This window comes from Lissotriton vulgaris, chromosome 2_2 (genome assembly GCF_964263255.1).
Source record: "Lissotriton vulgaris chromosome 2_2, aLisVul1.2, whole genome shotgun sequence".
Lineage (NCBI taxonomy): Eukaryota > Metazoa > Chordata > Amphibia > Caudata > Salamandridae > Lissotriton > Lissotriton vulgaris.
In genome coordinates, this window is record NC_141688.1 from 207,718,157 (window position 1) to 207,737,335 (window position 19,179).

Here is a 19,179-nt window from a genome sequence, read left to right on the forward strand (position 1 = left end):
TTAGAGGTTAAAAATGGAATTGATATGATGATCCTGATCGTAGAAGCAGCCCAATTATACAAAAGGAACCTATTAGGGGCATATTACCAACAACTAGCGATATTTATCGCTAAGTAGGCTTAGCTGCAATTTTTTTATCGCCGCGCATCGCCTGATATTATCGCTGAGATAACTTGCTATTAGCAACGCTTATCTCAAAAGCGATAATATTTCCGGCGATAGCGGCGAAATCCGTGAATATCGCTGAGAATACAGCGATATTCATGCATTATTGCTAACAGGGTCTTAGCCATTATATCCACCTCCCATTGGATATAATGGGTAAGAACTGGTCTGAGCAGGCGTTAGTTTTTGGAGATATTCCCGCTTAGAGCGAATATTTCCATCGCTACGCCTGCCTTGCTAATAGGCGATAACGACGTTAGCGACTGCTTTCAGTCGCTAACAGGTTGGGTATGCCAACTTTGCATGTAATTAGCGATAAATATCGCTGACATGCAAAGCGGGCCCTAAACTGCTCGCTACGCCTACAAGCTGTGGCTAACTGCTGTCGACAGCTTGCTAATAGGGCGATAGAATTATCGCCGCTTAGCGGCCAAAAACGGCTGCTAAAGCAGCGATAATCACATATCGCCCGCCTTGGTAATATGCGCCCTAGTGCGGATGATTGGGGATCCCAACTGAAGGACAGGCAGATGGCGACAAAAAGAAATCATGCATTTAAAACAAAAAGACATGGTGATATGCTAGCGTCCAACAAATTGCTTTGACTTTTAAGCACCTTGCTTTTTAAAAATAAAAAGAAATTTAAAAAAGTTCCAACCCTCTCGTTAAATGGCACTTGCAGCTCCGTGAAGTGTTTATTCCGAGGCGCTATGCACATGTACAGTCATTATAGATGCTCACGTTATGGTACATGACTTCATTCCATCTCTGGTGCCCGAAGCACTGACTTCCAGTGTCTCCGATTGACTCATACACGCGTACTAAAGATAGACCAGGAGGTGCGCTTCCACTTTTCACCCAGTCTCTGTGGTGTCGGAATAACTCTCCCCTGACGTGCCCCGAGGCCCCAGGCCGTGTCTGTGCTTGCTTGCTCTGCCCTGCCCTGGGGAGCAACCTCTGACGTCACGTCACGCAGGCCTGAACCCGCGCCCCACCCACAAGTCCAGCCGCAGCCCCAGCCCACATCGCCAAGACCTCTTTAATGTGCGGACTGCGGAGCTCAGGGGCAGAGCGCGGGCGGCACTGACTACTAGACAAGAGCGACGAAGCCCCATCGATAGCTGTCCGCCACGAGCCTTGCACTGTCAAAGAGCCCGGGACCACCTGCTCTGCACCTGTCTAAGGCTCACCTCGGGACCCCGGCCCCTGCTGTCTAAGGCTCACCTCAGGACCCCGGCCCCTGCTGTCTAAGGCTCACCTCAGGACCCCGGCCCCTGCTGTACACCTGCCTAAGGCTCACCTCAGGACCCCGGCCCCTGCTGTACACCTGTCTAAGGCCCATATCAGGACAGAGGCACCTGCTGCACACCTGTCTAAGGCTCATCTTAGGACCTCTGTGGGCCTCCTCCAGCCCCACAGCATGATCGTGCTCCTGGGAGCCATGCTGTCCCTCGCGGCCTCGTCTGTGGCTGTCCCGTGCCCGGACTACTGTGAAGGTAAGTCCGCTCCGCTGATGTTAGCGGGGCCCATGATCAGAAGGGCTTCTGACTGCCGAGGTCCTATCTTCGGACACCGATACCCATCGACACACAGTGGGTGAAACCCCTGCACACATCTGGCCCATAGTAACTTAGTCTCAAGCTATAAAGCTCCTATGTTCCAGAATGTCCTATCCTATTGTCACTTTAGGGGTATTCGTTTATCTGTTAATAATCTGCCGTCTGTCCATCGTTTTCTGCATATTTGCATACTGCTGTGACCTTGTATATTTGAATTGTCTACTTTATAATCACTTATGTGTCGACTGTGCAAATATCTATTCATATTCATACCCATATGTACAGATATCTATCAATCTGCTGATCCCTCTGTCTTTACATCAGCCCATCATTCATACATTCGTCTATCTATCTATCTATCTATCTATCTATCTATCTATCTATCTATCTATCTATCTATCTATCTATCTATCTATCTATCTATCTATCTATCTATCTATCTATCTATCTATCTATCTATCTACACAGCTAGATGAATGCAGTTTGTCTTTCTGTCGGTACATCTGTCTGAATAATCCCGCCACACTTCACATGTACAGGTAAACTGAAGGTTGCAACTATGAATCTATATAGACACTGGTGTGTGCATACATAGCATATATGCAAATAAGCAGAGCGTAATGCGGTATTCATTGCCATATCTGAGTGTGGGAAGGGTGATAGGGGAGTCCACAACTGGGCCATAATGCCCCCTGTCTCTCTCTACAGCAGCAATGTTACTTTAATGTGTGGAGCTCAGGGGCAGAGCGCGGGCGGCACTGACTACTAGACAAGAGCGACGAAGCCCCATCGATAGCTCACAATGCGTATTAATGTCTGGCCTGACGCCATGATGTTGTTGTAGGTGATGCAAAGGGAGGTGTCACCGGCACCAGAGCTCCAGGGGTTAAATGTGTGCAGTGGGATGAAGCCTGCTTCTGAGATAGGTCCTTCTGAGTGCGGACCCGGTTGTGTCCTTTGTAAATCGAGTGTGATCTGGAATCTGAAAGGCAGAGGGCAGTCACTTCCGACTTTACTCACGCCGGCCTATCAAAGTAACGTGCAGTTGCACTTTATGCTGTAGCAGTTAATGTACGGACGCCTTTCTCGCTGATGTTTTCCAGAGCCGGGACCATATCACAGGTGCGGCATTGTTCCTTCGCTTTTTGACTTGGGTCACTACTTGACCTTTAGCTGTTATGCTACGTTAGCGGTAAACATACTTTGGACTACTTAAACATTGGACCTCTTACATCGGGCTGCCGTTTTAATACGAGAAATCTTGCTGAAGACGTCACGGTCCTTCCGTATTTATTGTCTCCTAACTTGGGGCTATCACTAGCACTTGCAACATAATCGATTTCACCGCACCAACTGGGACTACTCGAGTTCATCTCTACTAGGGCTGACATTTCCCTAGCTAAGGAGACCACCCTTGGCCTAGCGAGTTCGCCTTCAATATCGGTTCGCATCATTTGTTGACTTACGAGTGCTGCCCCTTAAGAATACTAGCTTGCCCTGACGAAGTTCCTAAAGGCAAAAAATGGGAACGAAACGCGTTGGCTGTGCCTTTGCTTCATGAATACTTTTGAATAAAGAAGAAGACATTTACAAATTACTTTCTCTATTGACTTCATTTGAGTGCACTTTCCATTTTGTTTCTTTGCATTGTGGTAAATTGTACATCCTAAGGCAGCGGATGTTGGAAGTGTTTGCACCACCTAACTTCAAGAACATTAAGATCCGTTGTGCTTGACCTTGTCTGCTGCTTTTGGTCTTTTGGTTATATGGCCTCTAAACATGATGGTGGACTCAAATACCCGGACTGTCCCCTGTCCTGTGACCACGACAGATCACCGCAACCTTATCATTCAGTGTAATCCGAAAGTAACTAGTCCCTGCGCTGTATTGTACAATCCAAACACTCCCCAATTTCCCGATTGCCCTTTGTTTAGTCAGCGTTCTGTCCAGGAAAAGCAAACTAAACCTAAAGTTAGGGTAATGTGTTGCACTATTATTTGAAAAAAAAATGTAAATATTTATTTTGGATCAAATCTTATCATATTGCTGTTGGCCTCTTCATGATGCTACGTGACAATCATGATGTCAGGATATATTATACTCCCTGATGTGTTAGTCAGAAGTAACTAACAAAGTGCTAACTGAACTGAAGTGGACTCTCATGTAGATTATTTCTGCACAAGAGAACACAGGCAAGCAATCTTCAATTAATTTCTGATGTTTTATTGTATGAACAGGATACACAGGTACATCTGTCATGAGGGCACAGGACAGTAGCTACAACTGACACAGGAGCATTCCATAACCATATCAAAACATTCTGATACAGGTAATACATAGAGTAAGAGCACAGATACAAAAGAACATTCTAACTGTAATATATAATAGAGGAGCATTAACAAATAAAGCACGGACACCACATGAACTCCTTAACTCCGGTACCTCGTGACATTTGAGACTTAGTTACTTTTTCAAAGACATCCAAAGGGGGGATTAACCTAGTTAGGAGAATATAGCTCTCACTATGGTAAGGTGCGGTAAACTGGGGCTACTAGAATCCAGAGATACTACCATGGCTTGTTCCACATTAACACTACAGTAGGGACGGCTGCCTTATGGTGTTACCACAGATGTACACAAGAGGGCAATGGATTGCAACAAATGGTCTCAAAATGAGTTCATTTACTGACATTGTTATTATTGCGGTACATCTCACGCTCAGCTATTAGCATTTTATTGGACTGTAATTTGTAGTCGAGAGTTAGCATTCCAAACCTTTCTGGGTCTTGACCGCAGACAACCACCTCAGTATGTTTCTGGGGATGGGGTCTCAGTGTGACAGGAAATGTGCCTATGTTAAGTGCCTGTCTTAAGCGTGGTGCACTGTGGGTTAGAAGGGAGAGGCTTGAGAGCTGCTCCATTGGAGTTTATTTATCTTCTCACTCAAGTGCGTGCCCAGTGCCTAAAAGATGCCCATACCTAGGCCCATTTGTATCACATTTTCAGACTGTGCAACGAAGAGAGCCACCTTGCCATGCTGCGTGACAGGGAAAGGGCAGGCATGTGTAGTATTTGCCATTATACAGCGTATTCCTCTCCTTTCCTAGTGCTGGAGCACGTTTGGCCGCTTAGTGCCAATGCAGACACCCTAGTGTCAAGGTGCAAGGATGCCTGCAATGTTGGCTGGATTGTTTTTGCACAGAAAGGGACTCCTTCCTGCACAAACACAATCCAGAGAGGCATATTCCTCTTTCTACGTGTGCTGTAGACAGAAAGAGCGAAACAAGCATTTGAAATGCAATCAGTCTCACTTTCTGGACCTTATAAGTGTTCAGCAAGAGCTATTGGCTCTGCTAATGCACAATTGGGGTCACAGAAAGGTTATGTTTCAAGGCACATCTGGGGCCCTCTTGGCACATACTCATATAATCAGGATAGTGCACACTGAACCTGTGTTGAAGACATGGGCATGTTATAAAGTGACACATGAACGCAGAGTTTTTTAACTGTGCCAACTGCGGCCTAAATCCCCCTTCACATCTGGCACTCGTAAGGCAACAGTAAAAATTAAAACACCAGAGAGGCTCATTATGCCACCTTAGGGGGTCATTGCAGACTCCCATGTCCTTGACCCAATCTTGCCTGCCTGGTGCACACAGCTCTTGCTGGAGATGGATTGCACACTGAGTAGGAAAACAGGGAAACTCGAATGAGAAGCCAAGACACAGAGAGATATGGGTTGGCGGGGAGGTAGGCAGAGAGCAGAGGGAGGTGATTTTACATTAGAAAAAAGGTGAGGCAGCAATGCACTGACGGAAAGAGCAGGGGGAGAGATACAAAGTCCAAATGGGATCAGGAAGCCCTCCTTCAACCTCTTCCCAACACCAGTGCAATCCTTGTGGGAGAAGGGGGAAGGCCATTGGACCTATCCATGTTGTTATGTGAAAGAGGGGGAACATTTAGGCCCTTTTCTACATAATTACTGACCGGCTTGCAATGGGGGTAGTCACCGTAGCAAGCAAGTCAGTAATGCTATAGAAAAGGGCCTAAATGTTCCCCCTCTTCCAAATAATAGCATGGATGGTGACCTACTGCATGCACTCGGAAATGGTGGGTTGAGGGAAACATCGCATTCATGTTCAGAGAGGGGAGGACTCAACGCCAATCGGGAGGGTGAGATCTTTAGAGCTCTGAGGTCAGCTCCTGTGGTGGCCTAATTTTTTTTTTTAATGACGCAGTCGGCAAACAAATGGAAAGGCAGCCATAAGGAGCGCATAGCAAGCATGGACAAAAGATCACAATGTACAATTTGCAACTAGGTCTGTTGAGGAAGGTCCATCACACGCTATACAGTGTGATGGCCAAACAAAATGCCCTCTAAGTTAAATCACCAGAAGGAAAGCTAAGCAGACAAAGGAGAGACTGTTACTGAAATGCAGCAATAACAAAGCTGGATTTCTGATTGACACAGATAACAACCAGTAAAACTCGCTGGGTGTGCCAAAAGTCTTAGAAAAGGATACAACAGGTCTTGCAGACAACGCATGCTCTGTCTTAGGCTCGACCGAAAAAGTGGAGAAATAAAGAATATGTTCTTAGTTACATCTCATCTGGGGAGGCGTAGCATTTTGATGCAGTCCCAGGTCTACCACTAATGGTAATTCTGGGAATGGGCCAAAAGCCATAGGTGGATGGGTGGAAACACTCATGTTACATCCGTGGAACGCCTCCCTGGGGCAGAGTAACTCAATGTTGTGATTTGCGCAGTCTTGCTTTCCCCAGAATTGTCAAGCCATGCAGGGCCACGTACGGTGGCCTTGCGTGGCGCGAGAAATTTCACTTAGGTTTTGCGTCGCCCTTGCACCCCCTTACATGCTGCAAAACCATGATAAATCTAGCCCCCCATTTTTTTGTAAGCACAGGTCAGGCCTCTGCGCATCAGAGCACTGTACAGACAAATGTACATAAGCATTGCAGTGCATGTTAAACCGGCAGAGATTAAATATAGACTTGCAGTTTTGTGTACAACAAGTGACAATAATACTTGGAAAGAACGTCGGATAAATGTGGCGAGTCATCATGGGCTGACAGAAAAACATTTTAAGCTGGGCTCTCGGCACAAACCAAGCGGCACAGGATCTGGCCAACGCCGGGCAGGAATGTCCTGTGCTCAGGTCAATGGGATGTAACTAGGACTAACGGGAATATGCTGCAGGGGAGGAAATAAAGAAGCAGCAGATGGATTATGTGGCAAGTGCAGCAAAGTCCAAATTAGTGAAACTGAAGTGTCCCCAGAATCACATAATTTCACTGTCTCTGTATATAACACAGGCAAATACCAACAATGCCTGATAGAAGAGATGATATTATGTTATTGAGACTTATAAAACTGCCCGACATAAATGTGGAAATATACTAATTTCAGCTTTATTTTTCCATAAAACCCAAAATAAATATGGCTAAATACAGGTAAAAGTAACAAAAAATAAATATGGATAAATACAGATAAAATTAACAAAAAAATAAATATGGATAAATGCAGACGGAAATATCCCAAAAATAAATACCATAAATTGGGCGCCCTCCTTATAGTCCTCTTTGCCTGATGTAATATTTACTATACACTGATTTACACATGTATGAAACATTGTCTCTGTTTGTATGTGATATAAAGTGGGCTGACACCCTTCACTAGTATGAGAGGCGCTATAAAACACATTAAATGCATGTGAGAGAGGCACTGTTTGTGATAGTGTGGGAATTATTGAAGAGCCCCAACTAGGACTGTTGTTCCTGGTGCACTGTAAACTCATCATTTACTATGCTTTAAAAACAAATACAATTGAACATGTAATGACAAATGTGTTGTAGAATGTACCATTTCCCCCCTAATTTTCTTGGGGGAAGAACCCCCTACCTAACGCCCCCCTTTGTAGTGGTCAGGCTCGTATGATGAACTCGGTATGCATCGTTTGGGGACTGGTCTGACAACATTTGCAAGGGCTGCCATGGGGTACCCAGGCTGGCCCCACCTATTTTTCGGGGGACTGGTCTCTGATATTCTGGTATTTTTCATTAGCTCTCGTGCACTTACGTAAAGGTATCTTGTGGGGGACGTTCGGCACGTTCGGCATCTCACCTCCGTGGAGCTGCTCTTATGGCCAGGACCTGGCTCGCCCAGGGGGTGTCAGACCCTTCACCCCATGGCACAGATACGTACGTGTGATCTAAAGGCGCAAACTCCCACATGCTGATGTACCCTTCTGGTGTGCCTGGGGTACCCCTGGTCCTACCCTCCTCTATTGAGGGAACCACGAGCCCACCCTCCTCCATGCAGCTCCATCCCCATTGCTGGTGCCTGGAGATGTCTGTTTTCTTTCATTGTGTAATCGTCAAGAGATGAATAGCGTACATTCGGAGCAGGTGAGTTTATTTCCTGCGCAGTGCGCAACAATCAACCTTCTCCGAACTGCCTTCGGATTACTGCTGTCAAAAAGGGAGATTAGTCACACCTGTTCGTGGTTGTGTGGTAGATGAAAAAAACCTTAATCTACCAGAAATACCACATTCCTCTGCCTTTGACCCGACACTCCTCTTTCTCTCAAGAACTTTAAAAGGGTTTGGTTTCAGGGCGCCTGGGTCCAATTACTCATGTCTGTGTGATCTCACCACTGACGTCACAGGTGAGATATTGTCCTTATGGGGGTCTGTGTCCCTAGCAGTCTCATACAGATCTGTGACTCAATGATCTGATACACTGAGGTCTCAAGAAGAGCTGTGCCACTACGATTTAATACACAGAGATCTCTTGAGGAGCTGCGCCCCAATGATCTCATATACTGAGGTCTCATGAGGAGTTGCGCCCCAAAGATCTCATATACTGGGGTCTCATGAGTAGCTATGCCCCAATGTTCTCATATACTAGGGGTCTCTTGAGGAGCTGCTCCCCAATGATCTCATATACTGGGGTCTCATGAGGAACTGTGACCTTGACTCTATTATACTGAGGTCTCTTGAGTAGTTGCACCACAATGATGTCATATACTGGGGTCTCATGAGGAGCTGTGCCCCAATGATCTCATATACTGGAGTCTCAGAAGGAGCTGTGCCCCAATGATCTCATATACTGGGGTCTCATGAGGAGCTGTGCCCCAATGATCTCATATACTGGAGTCTCAGAAGGAGCTGTGCCCCAATGATCTCATATACTGGGTCTCGTGAGGAGCTGCGCCCCAATGATCTCATATACTAGGGGTCTCATAAGGAGCTGCTCCCCAATGATCTCATATACTGGGGTCTCGTGAGGAGCTGCGCCCCAATGATCTCATATACTAGGGGTCTCATAAGGAGCTGCTCCCCAATGATCTCATATACTAGGGTCTCATGAGAAGCTGTGCCCCAATGATCTCATATACTGGGGTCTCATGAGGAGCTGTGCCCCAATGATCTCATATACTGAGGTCTCATGAGGAGTTGCGCCCCAAAGATCTCATATACTGGGGTCTCATGAGTAGCTATGCCCCAATGTTCTCATATACTAGGGGTCTCATGAGGAGCTGCTTCCCAATGATCTCATATACTAGGGTCTCATGAGAAGCTGCGCCCCAATGATCTCATATACTGGGGTCTCATGAGGAACTGTGACCCTGACTCTATTATACTGAGGTCTCTTGAGTAGTTGCACCACAATGATGTCATATACTGGGGTCTCATGAGGAGCTGTGCCCCAATGATCTCATATACTGGAGTCTCAGAAGGAGCTGTGCCCCAATGATCTCATATACTGGGGTCTCATGAGGAGCTGTGCCCCAATGATCTCATATACTGGAGTCTCAGAAGGAGCTGTGCCCCAATGATCTCATATACTGGGGTCTCGTGAGGAGCTGCGCCCCAATGATCTCATATACTAGGGGTCTCATAAGGAGCTGCTCCCCAATGATCTCATATACTAGGGTCTCATGAGAAGCTGCGCCCCAATGATCTCATATACTGGGGTCTCATGTGGAACTGTGACCTTGACTCTACTATACTGAGGTCTCTTGAGTAGTTGCACCACAATGATGTCATATACTGGAGTCTCATGAGGAGCTGTGCCCCAATGATCTCATATACTGGAGTCTCAGAAGGAGCTGTGCCCCAATGATCTCATATACTGGGGTCTCGTGAGGAGCTGCGCCCCAATGATCTCATATACTGGGGTCTCATGAGGAGCTGCGCCCCAATGATCTCATATACTGGGATCTCATTAGGAGCTGTGCCCGATGATCTCATATACTGGTCGTCTCATGAGTAGCTGCGCCCCAATGATCTCATATACTGGGGTCTCATGAGGAGCTGTGCCTGATGATCTCATACACTGACGTATTATGAGGAGTTGTGACCCTACAGTCTCCTACACTGAGGTTTCACGAGCATCCAGTGTACTCCTCCTGGAGATTTGTTCCTCTAGCAGTCTCTCACACTGAGGTCTCGTTGGGTTCATGCCTCTGCAGTCTAATACACTGTGATCTCATGTGAATCCGTTCCCTCCTGCAGTCTCAAGTACTGATATCTCAGGGGGATCTGTGCCCCCTGCAGTCTCACACAAGCAGTCTCATGGTCTCTGTATCTCTGGCACTCTCGTACACCGCAGTCTCGTTGGTGTCCCAACAATCTCACACGCATTGATATCTCATGGGCATCCGTGCCCCAGCAGTCCTGGGGATCTGTGCCACTTGCAGTCTCTAGCACTGATATTTCACGAGGAACTGTTTCTCTGGCAGTCTCACACACTGATGTCTCATTGGGATCTCTGCGCCCAAAGTCTCACACACTGTGATCTCGAGTGGATCGCTGCCCCCAAAGTCTCACACACTCCGGTCTCATGGGAATATGGTTCCCTGAAGTCTCACACATTCTCGTCTCAGTCTCACACACTATGATCTGGTGTGGTTCTGAACCCCCACAAAGCTCATGCGATGAGATCCCATTAAGATCTTGTTCCTGCAGTCTTGTAGCCACTGAGATCTAATGGAATCTGTGCCCCCGCACCTCACACACTCTGCTCTTATGGGGATATGTGTCCCTGAAGTCTCACACACTGTGGTTTCATGTGGATCTCTGTCTCCAAAGTCTCACACATTCTGGTCTCATGTGTATCTCAGCACCCAAAGTCTCACACACTCCGGTGTCATCTGGATCTGTGTCCCTGAAGTCTCACACACTCAGGTCTCCTGGGAATATGTGTCACTGAAGTCTCACACACTGTGGTCTCATGTGGATCTCTGCCCTCAATGTCTCACACACTGTGGTCTCTTGTGGATCTCTGCCCCCAAAGTCTCACACACTCCGGTGTCATGGAAATATGTGTCCCTGAAGTCTCACACACTGTGGGCTCATGTTGATCTCTGCCCCCACAGTCTCACACTGTCTGGTCTCATGTGCATCGGTGTCCCTGTAGTCTCACACACTCCGGTCTCATGGAAATATGTGTCCCTGAAGTCTCACATATTCTGGTCTTATGTGGATCTGTGTCCCTGAAGTCTCACACACTCTGGTCTCCTGGAAATATGTGTCCCTGAAGTCTCACATATTCTGGTCTTATGTGGATCTCTGCCCCCAATGTCTCACACACTGTGGTCTCATGTGGATCTCTGTCCCCAAAGTCTCACACACTTTGGTCTCATGGGAATATGTGTCCCTAAAGTCTTACACACTGTGATCTCATGTGGATCTCTGCCTCCAAAGTCTCACACACTCAGGTCTCCTGAGAATATGCGTCCCTGAAGTCTCACACATTCTGATCTCATGTGGATCTGTGTCCCTGAAGTCTCACACACTCCGGTGTCATTGAAATATGTGTCCCTGAAGTCTCACACATTCTAGTCTCATGTGGATCTCTGCCCCTAACGTTTCACACACTGTGGTATCATGTGGATCTCTGCCCCCAAAGTCTCACACACTCCGGTCTCATGGGAATATGTGTCCCTGAAGTCTCACACACTCTGGTCTCATGTGGATCTCTGCCCCCAAAGTCTCACACATTCTGGTCTCATGTGGATGTGTGTCCCTGTAGTCTCACACACTCCGGTCTCATGGAAATATCTGTCCCTGAAGTCTCACACAATGTGGTCTCATGTGGATCTCTGCCCCCAACGTCTCACACACTGTGGTCTCATGTGGATCTCTGCCCCCAATGTTTCACCCACTGTGGTCTCATGTGGATCTCTGCCCCCAAAGTCTCACACACTTTGGTCTCATGGGAATATGTGTCCTTGAATCTCACACACTGTGGTCTCATGTGGATCTCTGACTCCAAAGTCTCACACTCTGGTCTCATGTGGATCTGTGTCCCCAACGTCTCACACACTGTGGTCTCATATGGATCTCTGCCTCCAAAGTCTCACACACTCTGGTCTCATGTGGATCTCTGCCCCAAACGTCTCACACACTGTGGTCTTGTGTGGCTCTCTGTCCCCAAAGTCTCACACACTGTGGTCTCATGTGGATCTCTGCCCCCAAAGTCTCATACACTCCGGTCTCATGGGAATATGTGTCCCTGAAGTCTCACACACTGCTATCTGGTGTGGTTCTCAACCCCTGGAAATCTCATGCACTGAATTCCCATTGAGAGCTTTGTTCCTGCAGTCTTGTAGCCACTGAGATCTAATGGAATCTGTGCCCCCGCACCTCACAGACTCTGCTTTCATGGTGTTCTGTATCCCTAAAGTCTCACACATTCTGTTCTCATGGAAATATATGTCACTGTTGTCTCACACATTCTGGTCTCCTGTGGATCTCTGCCCCCAAAGTCTCACACACTGTGGTCTCATGTGAATAGCCTCCAAAGTGTCACACACTCCGGTCTCATGGGAATATGTGTCCCAGAAGTCTCACACACTGTGGTCTCATGTGGATCTCTACCGCCAAAGTCGCAGACACTCTGGTCACATGTGGATCTCTGCCCCCAAAGTCTCACACACTCAGGTCTCCTGGGAATATGAGTCCCTGAAGTCTCACACACTCAGGTCTCATGGGATTATGTGTCCCTGAAGTCTCACACATTCTGGTCTCATGTGGATCTGTGTCCCTGAAGTCTCACACACTACGGTCTCATGGGAATATGTGTCCCTGTAGTCTCACACATTTTGGTCTCATGTGGAGCTGTGTCCCTGAAGTCTCACACACTACGGTCTCATGGGAATATGTGTCCCTGAAGTCTCACACATTCTGGTCTCATGTGGATCTGTGTCCCTGAAGTCTCACACGCTTTGGTCACATGTGGATCTCTGCCCCCAAAGTCTCACACACTGTGTTCTCATGGGAATCTGTGTCCCTGTAGTCTCACACATTCTGGTCTCATGTGGATCTCTGCCCCCAACGTCTCACACGCTTTGGTCACATGTGGATCTCTGCCCCCAAAGTCTCACACACTGTGTTCTCATGGGAATCTGTGTCCCTGTAGTCTCACACATCCTGGTCTCATGTGGATCTCTGCCCCCAACGTCTCACACGCTTTGGTCACATGTGGATCTCTGCCCCCAACGTCTTACACGCTTTGGTCACATGGGAATCTGGGTCCCTGTAGTCTTACACACTGTTGTCTGATGTGGATCTCTGCCCCAAAGGAGCAGTACTCAAGGGAGATAGCTAGAAAATACAAAAACTCTTGAAGAAAACAGTACAGCTTGAAAAGTGAGCAGTGGAAGGACACAAGTAAAGCGTCCATGCTCCAGGGGTGAGACAGACACAAAAAGAGAAAGAAAAGCCCACAGACGCAAACGAACAAGAAACAAGGAAATGAGTGGCAATGAACCAATGGTAAGCAGTGGGTGGGCTCTGAGTGCTCTACAAGGTAACAATATATATCACAACAAACAGCACATGTTCTGTTTAGTAGGTGAGACCTAAAAAAGGGACAAACCTGAGTTCCTTGGATAGTGGGTATATATAGCTCACAAGGAACAATGGTTACAAAGGAATGATTTTATTTCAAATAATTCTGTTACAACACAAGCTCGTGGACAATAAAAGTCCACTAGGGTAAGTCTAGGTACAAAATGTGTGAACAGAAAAATACAATATCACTTAATAACTGCTGTGACTTAATAGGGATGTAAAGATGCAGAGAACAGAGACTATTTTTCGGAATACATGTTTTGCCTTATTAATTTTCATTGGATACATCATTGAACATTTTTTTAGGTTATATAGTGATAAGGTGAAATGAACGGGCACAGCTAAAAACTGATAAACGTGCAAAACAGTAACAGAATGATCAACGTCTCGTTCTGAGAGAAGCACTGTCTAAAGAAATATTTTAACAGGCAAGCTGTCAAAACGTAGATCCATGGACGATTAGTAAACAAGCTATTGGCCAGATTGCAGTCCAGATATATCTCAGTTTGTGTTTCGACCCACGGATGTAGTACATTTATGGGTCTTCATCAAGACCGGAGCATATGGGGGGGAGGGAGAGGGAGAGGGAGAGGGAGGTGGGGTAAAGGACAGTTGAGAAAGTACTTAAGTATGCCTTGTTTACAGTGGACTCAGGGCATCACCCAGGAAGCAAAACAGTGCCTGGAAGTGACCGCTAAAAACGTTGAGGAAATATAACTACAGGTTGTGCTGAACCATCTTTCAGCATTACTTCATCAGTAGCGCTTAAGCATATCATAGCCAAAATATTGAATGGCAAAAAAAGTATGCCCTCAACATCAATTACAACAATATAGAAAATAGAAAATCTACCCCCAAGGGAAGATAGAAAAAAATGATAGGGAAAAGATTCCGATGAGGCCATCCATGCAGGACATTGTACTTAAAGAAAGTCCGTCTTGCAAAGCTGTTTATCCACCTTGTGCATGGTGTAATCACAGCAAATTCACACACAATTTTCTCTTTATTTCTATTTCTAGTGGTTTCTGGCGTATTCCAACCAAAAGTCACTGTGAATTTCAGCGACGCCCAGCTGGTGTGCGACTGTTACAAAGCGGAGCTGGCCAACCTGGAGCAAGTCACCAGCGCGTACAATCGCAGCTACGAGTCGTGCAGGTAAGGCCGGCGCCCATTCACTGGGGCAGATCCTACCACCTTTTTTTCTTTTGTTTGCTATGAGTTTACGACCCCTTGCCATTGAAAGCATAGTCACTAATGTCTGTGTGGAGGCAGCAACCTCCAGGAATGTAGCGCACAACTGCTGCCCTATTGCTGCGATCTTAGCATATTGTAGAAATTGTCTAGAACCCACATTGAATGTTTCTATGGCATCTTGTAGTGTAATAAAACGACCAGCCGGATATAGATCTGAGAGCCTTAGACAACCCCCCTCCTGCCACTTAGCTATCGACATTGTGTGAGCCATTAGTACAAAAGAACAGATAATCCAGCAATCCAACTCTGGGGCAAACGGTACGTATCCTCTCACTCATTGAATCGTTCTTCCCACAAATGGCCCATAAGGCCAATCAAATGCAGGAGTGAAGTGTGCAAACTGTCGCCCTCTCATCAGAAGTGTCCCCATCTGATGGCCCTCATGCATATCCTCCAATAATGTCCTTTCCCATTTTGGATCCATATCTAACCAATGCAGTAGGGGGGTTGCTAAATAATAAAGTTCTGGTGTACCCACTCATGGATTCTAATGCCAATCCATATTTACGAAAAGTCCTAAGCATGGCTCTGAGCCAAAATATTGCAACTGCCTGAGGCTGGTGTAATGAGGAGAAATATCTTTATTACTTTTTATGAATTCCTCTTTTCCTGTAAGAAGCATTTTGCAGCGCTCAAGGAGGAACAATTGTCCAAGGATAGTTTTGCGTGGCCTTGCTGCACAAAATGCATCCTGTACATGGCGCAGACACCCTTGCACTATGTTTCAAGGGTGACTGCGTTGGCCGTAGGCAGCAAAAGTGTGCCAGCGCATATAGAGAACAGAGCTGTGCAATTAATCTGTAGTTATGGCACCATTATGCTCTCTTGGGGTAACGTAGTGCTGCTACTATGGTTGCTGCACTATGTTGCACCACTTCTTGGTAAATATGCCATATAGTGACCGGATTATCGTAAAGTAGCAAATCTGCATCCCTATAAGTAGACCTTGAATTAATGCAAATGTACAACATTTAGCATTCACAGACATTGGCAGTAGTAGACTTGGCAAAATACGTCAGTCTCAGGTTTGCAGGGATACTACTGTCAATCAATCACCTAAATGGGATGCGACAAATGCTTGCAAATATACTAACCACAGGCAATTTCGCAGAGTAGCCTTCCATAACAATATTTTTTGTCCACTATGCCACTCCAGACAGAGGGCAGATATAGAATTCAGGAGATGGAGTAAAGTCAGACAAGGTGGCAGAGGCCTTTACTGCTTTTACTTCGCCTGCCCAATTATAGATGTCTGCCAGCCCGAAGGATATCACTATACACGGGAAACAGCCATCACAACGCAACTTTCACAACGCACTACCATTACAACGATACTTTTACCACGCAGGATCCATTACAACGCATGCTATTACAATGCATGCCATTCAATGCAGATGCTATTACAACGCATGCCATCACAACTTAAATATGGGTAAGTAATTCATTTAATTAATATTAATCACATTTTATTAAATTTGATTAAATGTAATTTATTTTAATTTAATTTAATTTAATTTTAACCCCTACACTATACAAAACTTACCCTACTATTACACCCCCCCTGGAGTTAGAATAGTAATTTTAACCCCTACACTATCCAACACTTACCCTACTATTACACCCCCCTGGAGTTAGAATAGTAATTTAAACCCCTACACTATCCAACATTAACATTACAATTACATTCACATTAATTAAAAATAAAAAAAATACTTACCCATAATGCAGGTGCTATTACAATGCATGCCATTACGTTGTAATGGCATGCGTTGTAATAGCACCTGCGTTGTAATGGCATGCGTTGTAATAGCATGCGTTGTAATGGATCTTGCGTTGTAAATGTTTTGTTGTAATGGTATGCATTGTGAATGTATGCGTTGTAACGTCATACATTCCTATACACTAGTGGGAACTGCTGTCATGGCGGTTCCTGTCAATATAGAAAAAGCATTACAGATGAATCCGACAAGCATGATGTCTGGCCGTCAAACTCCTCCATAGCTACAGACTCCAAAAGCTGGAGTTTGTTTTGGAAACATAAAATACTAGAGATCCCCACACCTATTTTCACCCATGGCATGGGGGTACATTTTTGGGCTGTGGGACGGGGGGATCATTTTTTTTACCATCTTCCACTACCAGAATATATCTGGCGGTGAATGACAGTAAGAAAAAGAAAAGCCAAACGGCATGGATAGTCGAATGGCTTACTTTCGATGACACCTATTCTATCTGGCTATTGAAGGAAGTTTTATACTTTCAGAGCAAATTTTACTCCATTAGTTTAAAACTTGATTGTCTGGTTGACTCAAAATGGGGCATGTGGACCTTGAGTTTGGCAAACAAGGTGCCTTAAATCAAACTCTAAATCATCCCCTTAGGTCCACTTAATGCAAATCAGTACTAACTCTGCTTCTCGTGCAAACAGTTTATCCCTAACACTGGTCACCTCACACATCCACCCTGTGGCCCACTGCTTTATTAGTTGGAAAATTTGAGATTCCCTTCCCCAATTTCAATGATTAAGCTAAACCCCTTATTTGGACTAGGAAATCAGGACAAGTGTGCAGCATCTCAAGGCAAGGACCTGCAAAAGAGTACAACAGCACCTGGTCCTACCACAAAAAATACCACACGAGGGTGTGAGAAGCAGGCCCTACCAACATCCCATGATGAGTGAGCCACACCGCTCCCTTCTTAGGGCAGTGTTGCAGAACCGGCTATGTTCACACAGGGGCAACGTATTTGTTCAGCCCAGCTCTGTGTTGGAAAGGCGAAAGCTTTACACGTGCTGTGCAGGTGGCCTGCGGCATCAGTGACCCGGTCAAGAGGACTAGTTGCTGCCCCTCCAGAAGAAAAGGCCACAAGATAGAGGTAAAAGACCAGCACTAACATGACTAACATAATTACAGTTCACAACTTACATGAAGTAAATGTATTCACCATGAGCACTGCTCATATATTGATGGAACAGTGAGGTTGCATAAAAATAATTGCGCAATCGAAAGCAATTTTCTGTGCTTTGTGTTTCGATGAGAAGACATTCATTGGCATGGATTGACCCCTTTCTCTTTCCTTAGCTGGGGATGGGTGAAGGAGCAGAAGATGGTGATGCTTCGTAATACAGCGAACGAGAAGTGTGGCAATTCCACAGGAGTCCTCCAAAAAACACCTTGTGTGCATATCGATGCACAGAGCGGGATCTGTTTCAAACGCAACGGTAAGTAGACTAAGGATTATCCAAATGATCGTAGACCATTTCCGGGTCCCAGCATAACCACCTCGTCTCCAGTTGTGTCCTCGCTCTCACTATCTGATCACTTCCTGGTCCATCGTCCCGTCCGATAAGTAGCAACTTACCGTTGCCTTACCATCATTGGTCTTGACCGCAGAGCGTAAAATAGCATCAAACACAAAGTCATCGATACATTTATCACAAATGAATCATATCATCAAATACATAAATTACCACTTAGCCCTCATTATGAATGCGCCTGTAAATGGTGTGATATTTATTGGACTTGATAAAATCTGACTCTGTTAGGACAAAATTGATACGGTGAGATAAATATTACCCCATTAATAGTTTTATTGGGGGTAACATGCAGTTTTTTGTGCTTAACGCAGCAAGAGCTAAATGTTATGGTCAGTACAGAGCAATTTTACACTGCGATATATCGTCTGGTATTTATCTCAAGACTCATAATTGCGATAGGTGCGGTAACAGCTATTACCGCACAGATCTCAATTAATCAGTCCACTTGTAATGAGAACCTTATTGTTTTTCATGTTGCCTTAATGCAACACTACCTACAGGAATTTTGTTAAATGAATAGCCAGATTAGGTCGGACATTTTGTACTGCAGTTTTAAAGCGGCTAAAGTTGTATATAGGAACTGGGTGATCATTCGAAATTTTTCTAAAATACATTTTTTAAGCATATATAAAGTGGAACAATCAACAAAAATGAGTAACATTTATCTTACATTTCATATAAAATTCACCTTACCAGTTTCATCCACAGTAACTATTCCTCATTGTTGGGTTTGCTAACAGTTGTAGTAGTTTCATTTTCTAGAGTAAACATCTCAAAGGAGGGACAGGAATGAATATCAATTAGCGGCTGTACAGAACATTGCTTCATATTGTCCAATATCCTTCATGAGTGTCGGTAGCTGTCTCTTTGTAGAGTGGACTAAAAAGAACTGCAGGCCGGTCTTCCTCAGCGTTCGTGTCCGTCCTGGTAACATAAAGCTTTGCCTCCTGAAAGTAGGTCAGTATCCCAGGTACTGGTACTGTACACCTTAGTCAGTCCTGGTGTCCC

At 45.6% G+C, this 19,179-nt stretch overlaps 1 protein-coding gene across 1 annotated transcript in view; it reads left to right on the top strand.

Moving 5' to 3' along the window:
• The first annotated feature begins 1,223 nt into the window (after nucleotides 1–1,223).
• Nucleotides 1,224–19,179, top strand: part of LOC147729245 (uncharacterized) — a 55,533-nt gene continuing 37,577 nt past the window's right edge. The window contains exons 1-3 of the mRNA XM_086959548.1: nucleotides 1,224–1,661; nucleotides 14,621–14,756; nucleotides 17,936–18,075. Coding sequence (XP_086815674.1) covers nucleotides 1,586–1,661; nucleotides 14,621–14,756; nucleotides 17,936–18,075 — 352 coding nt within the window. The 5' untranslated portion in view covers nucleotides 1,224–1,585. The remainder of the gene's footprint in view (nucleotides 1,662–14,620; nucleotides 14,757–17,935; nucleotides 18,076–19,179) is intronic.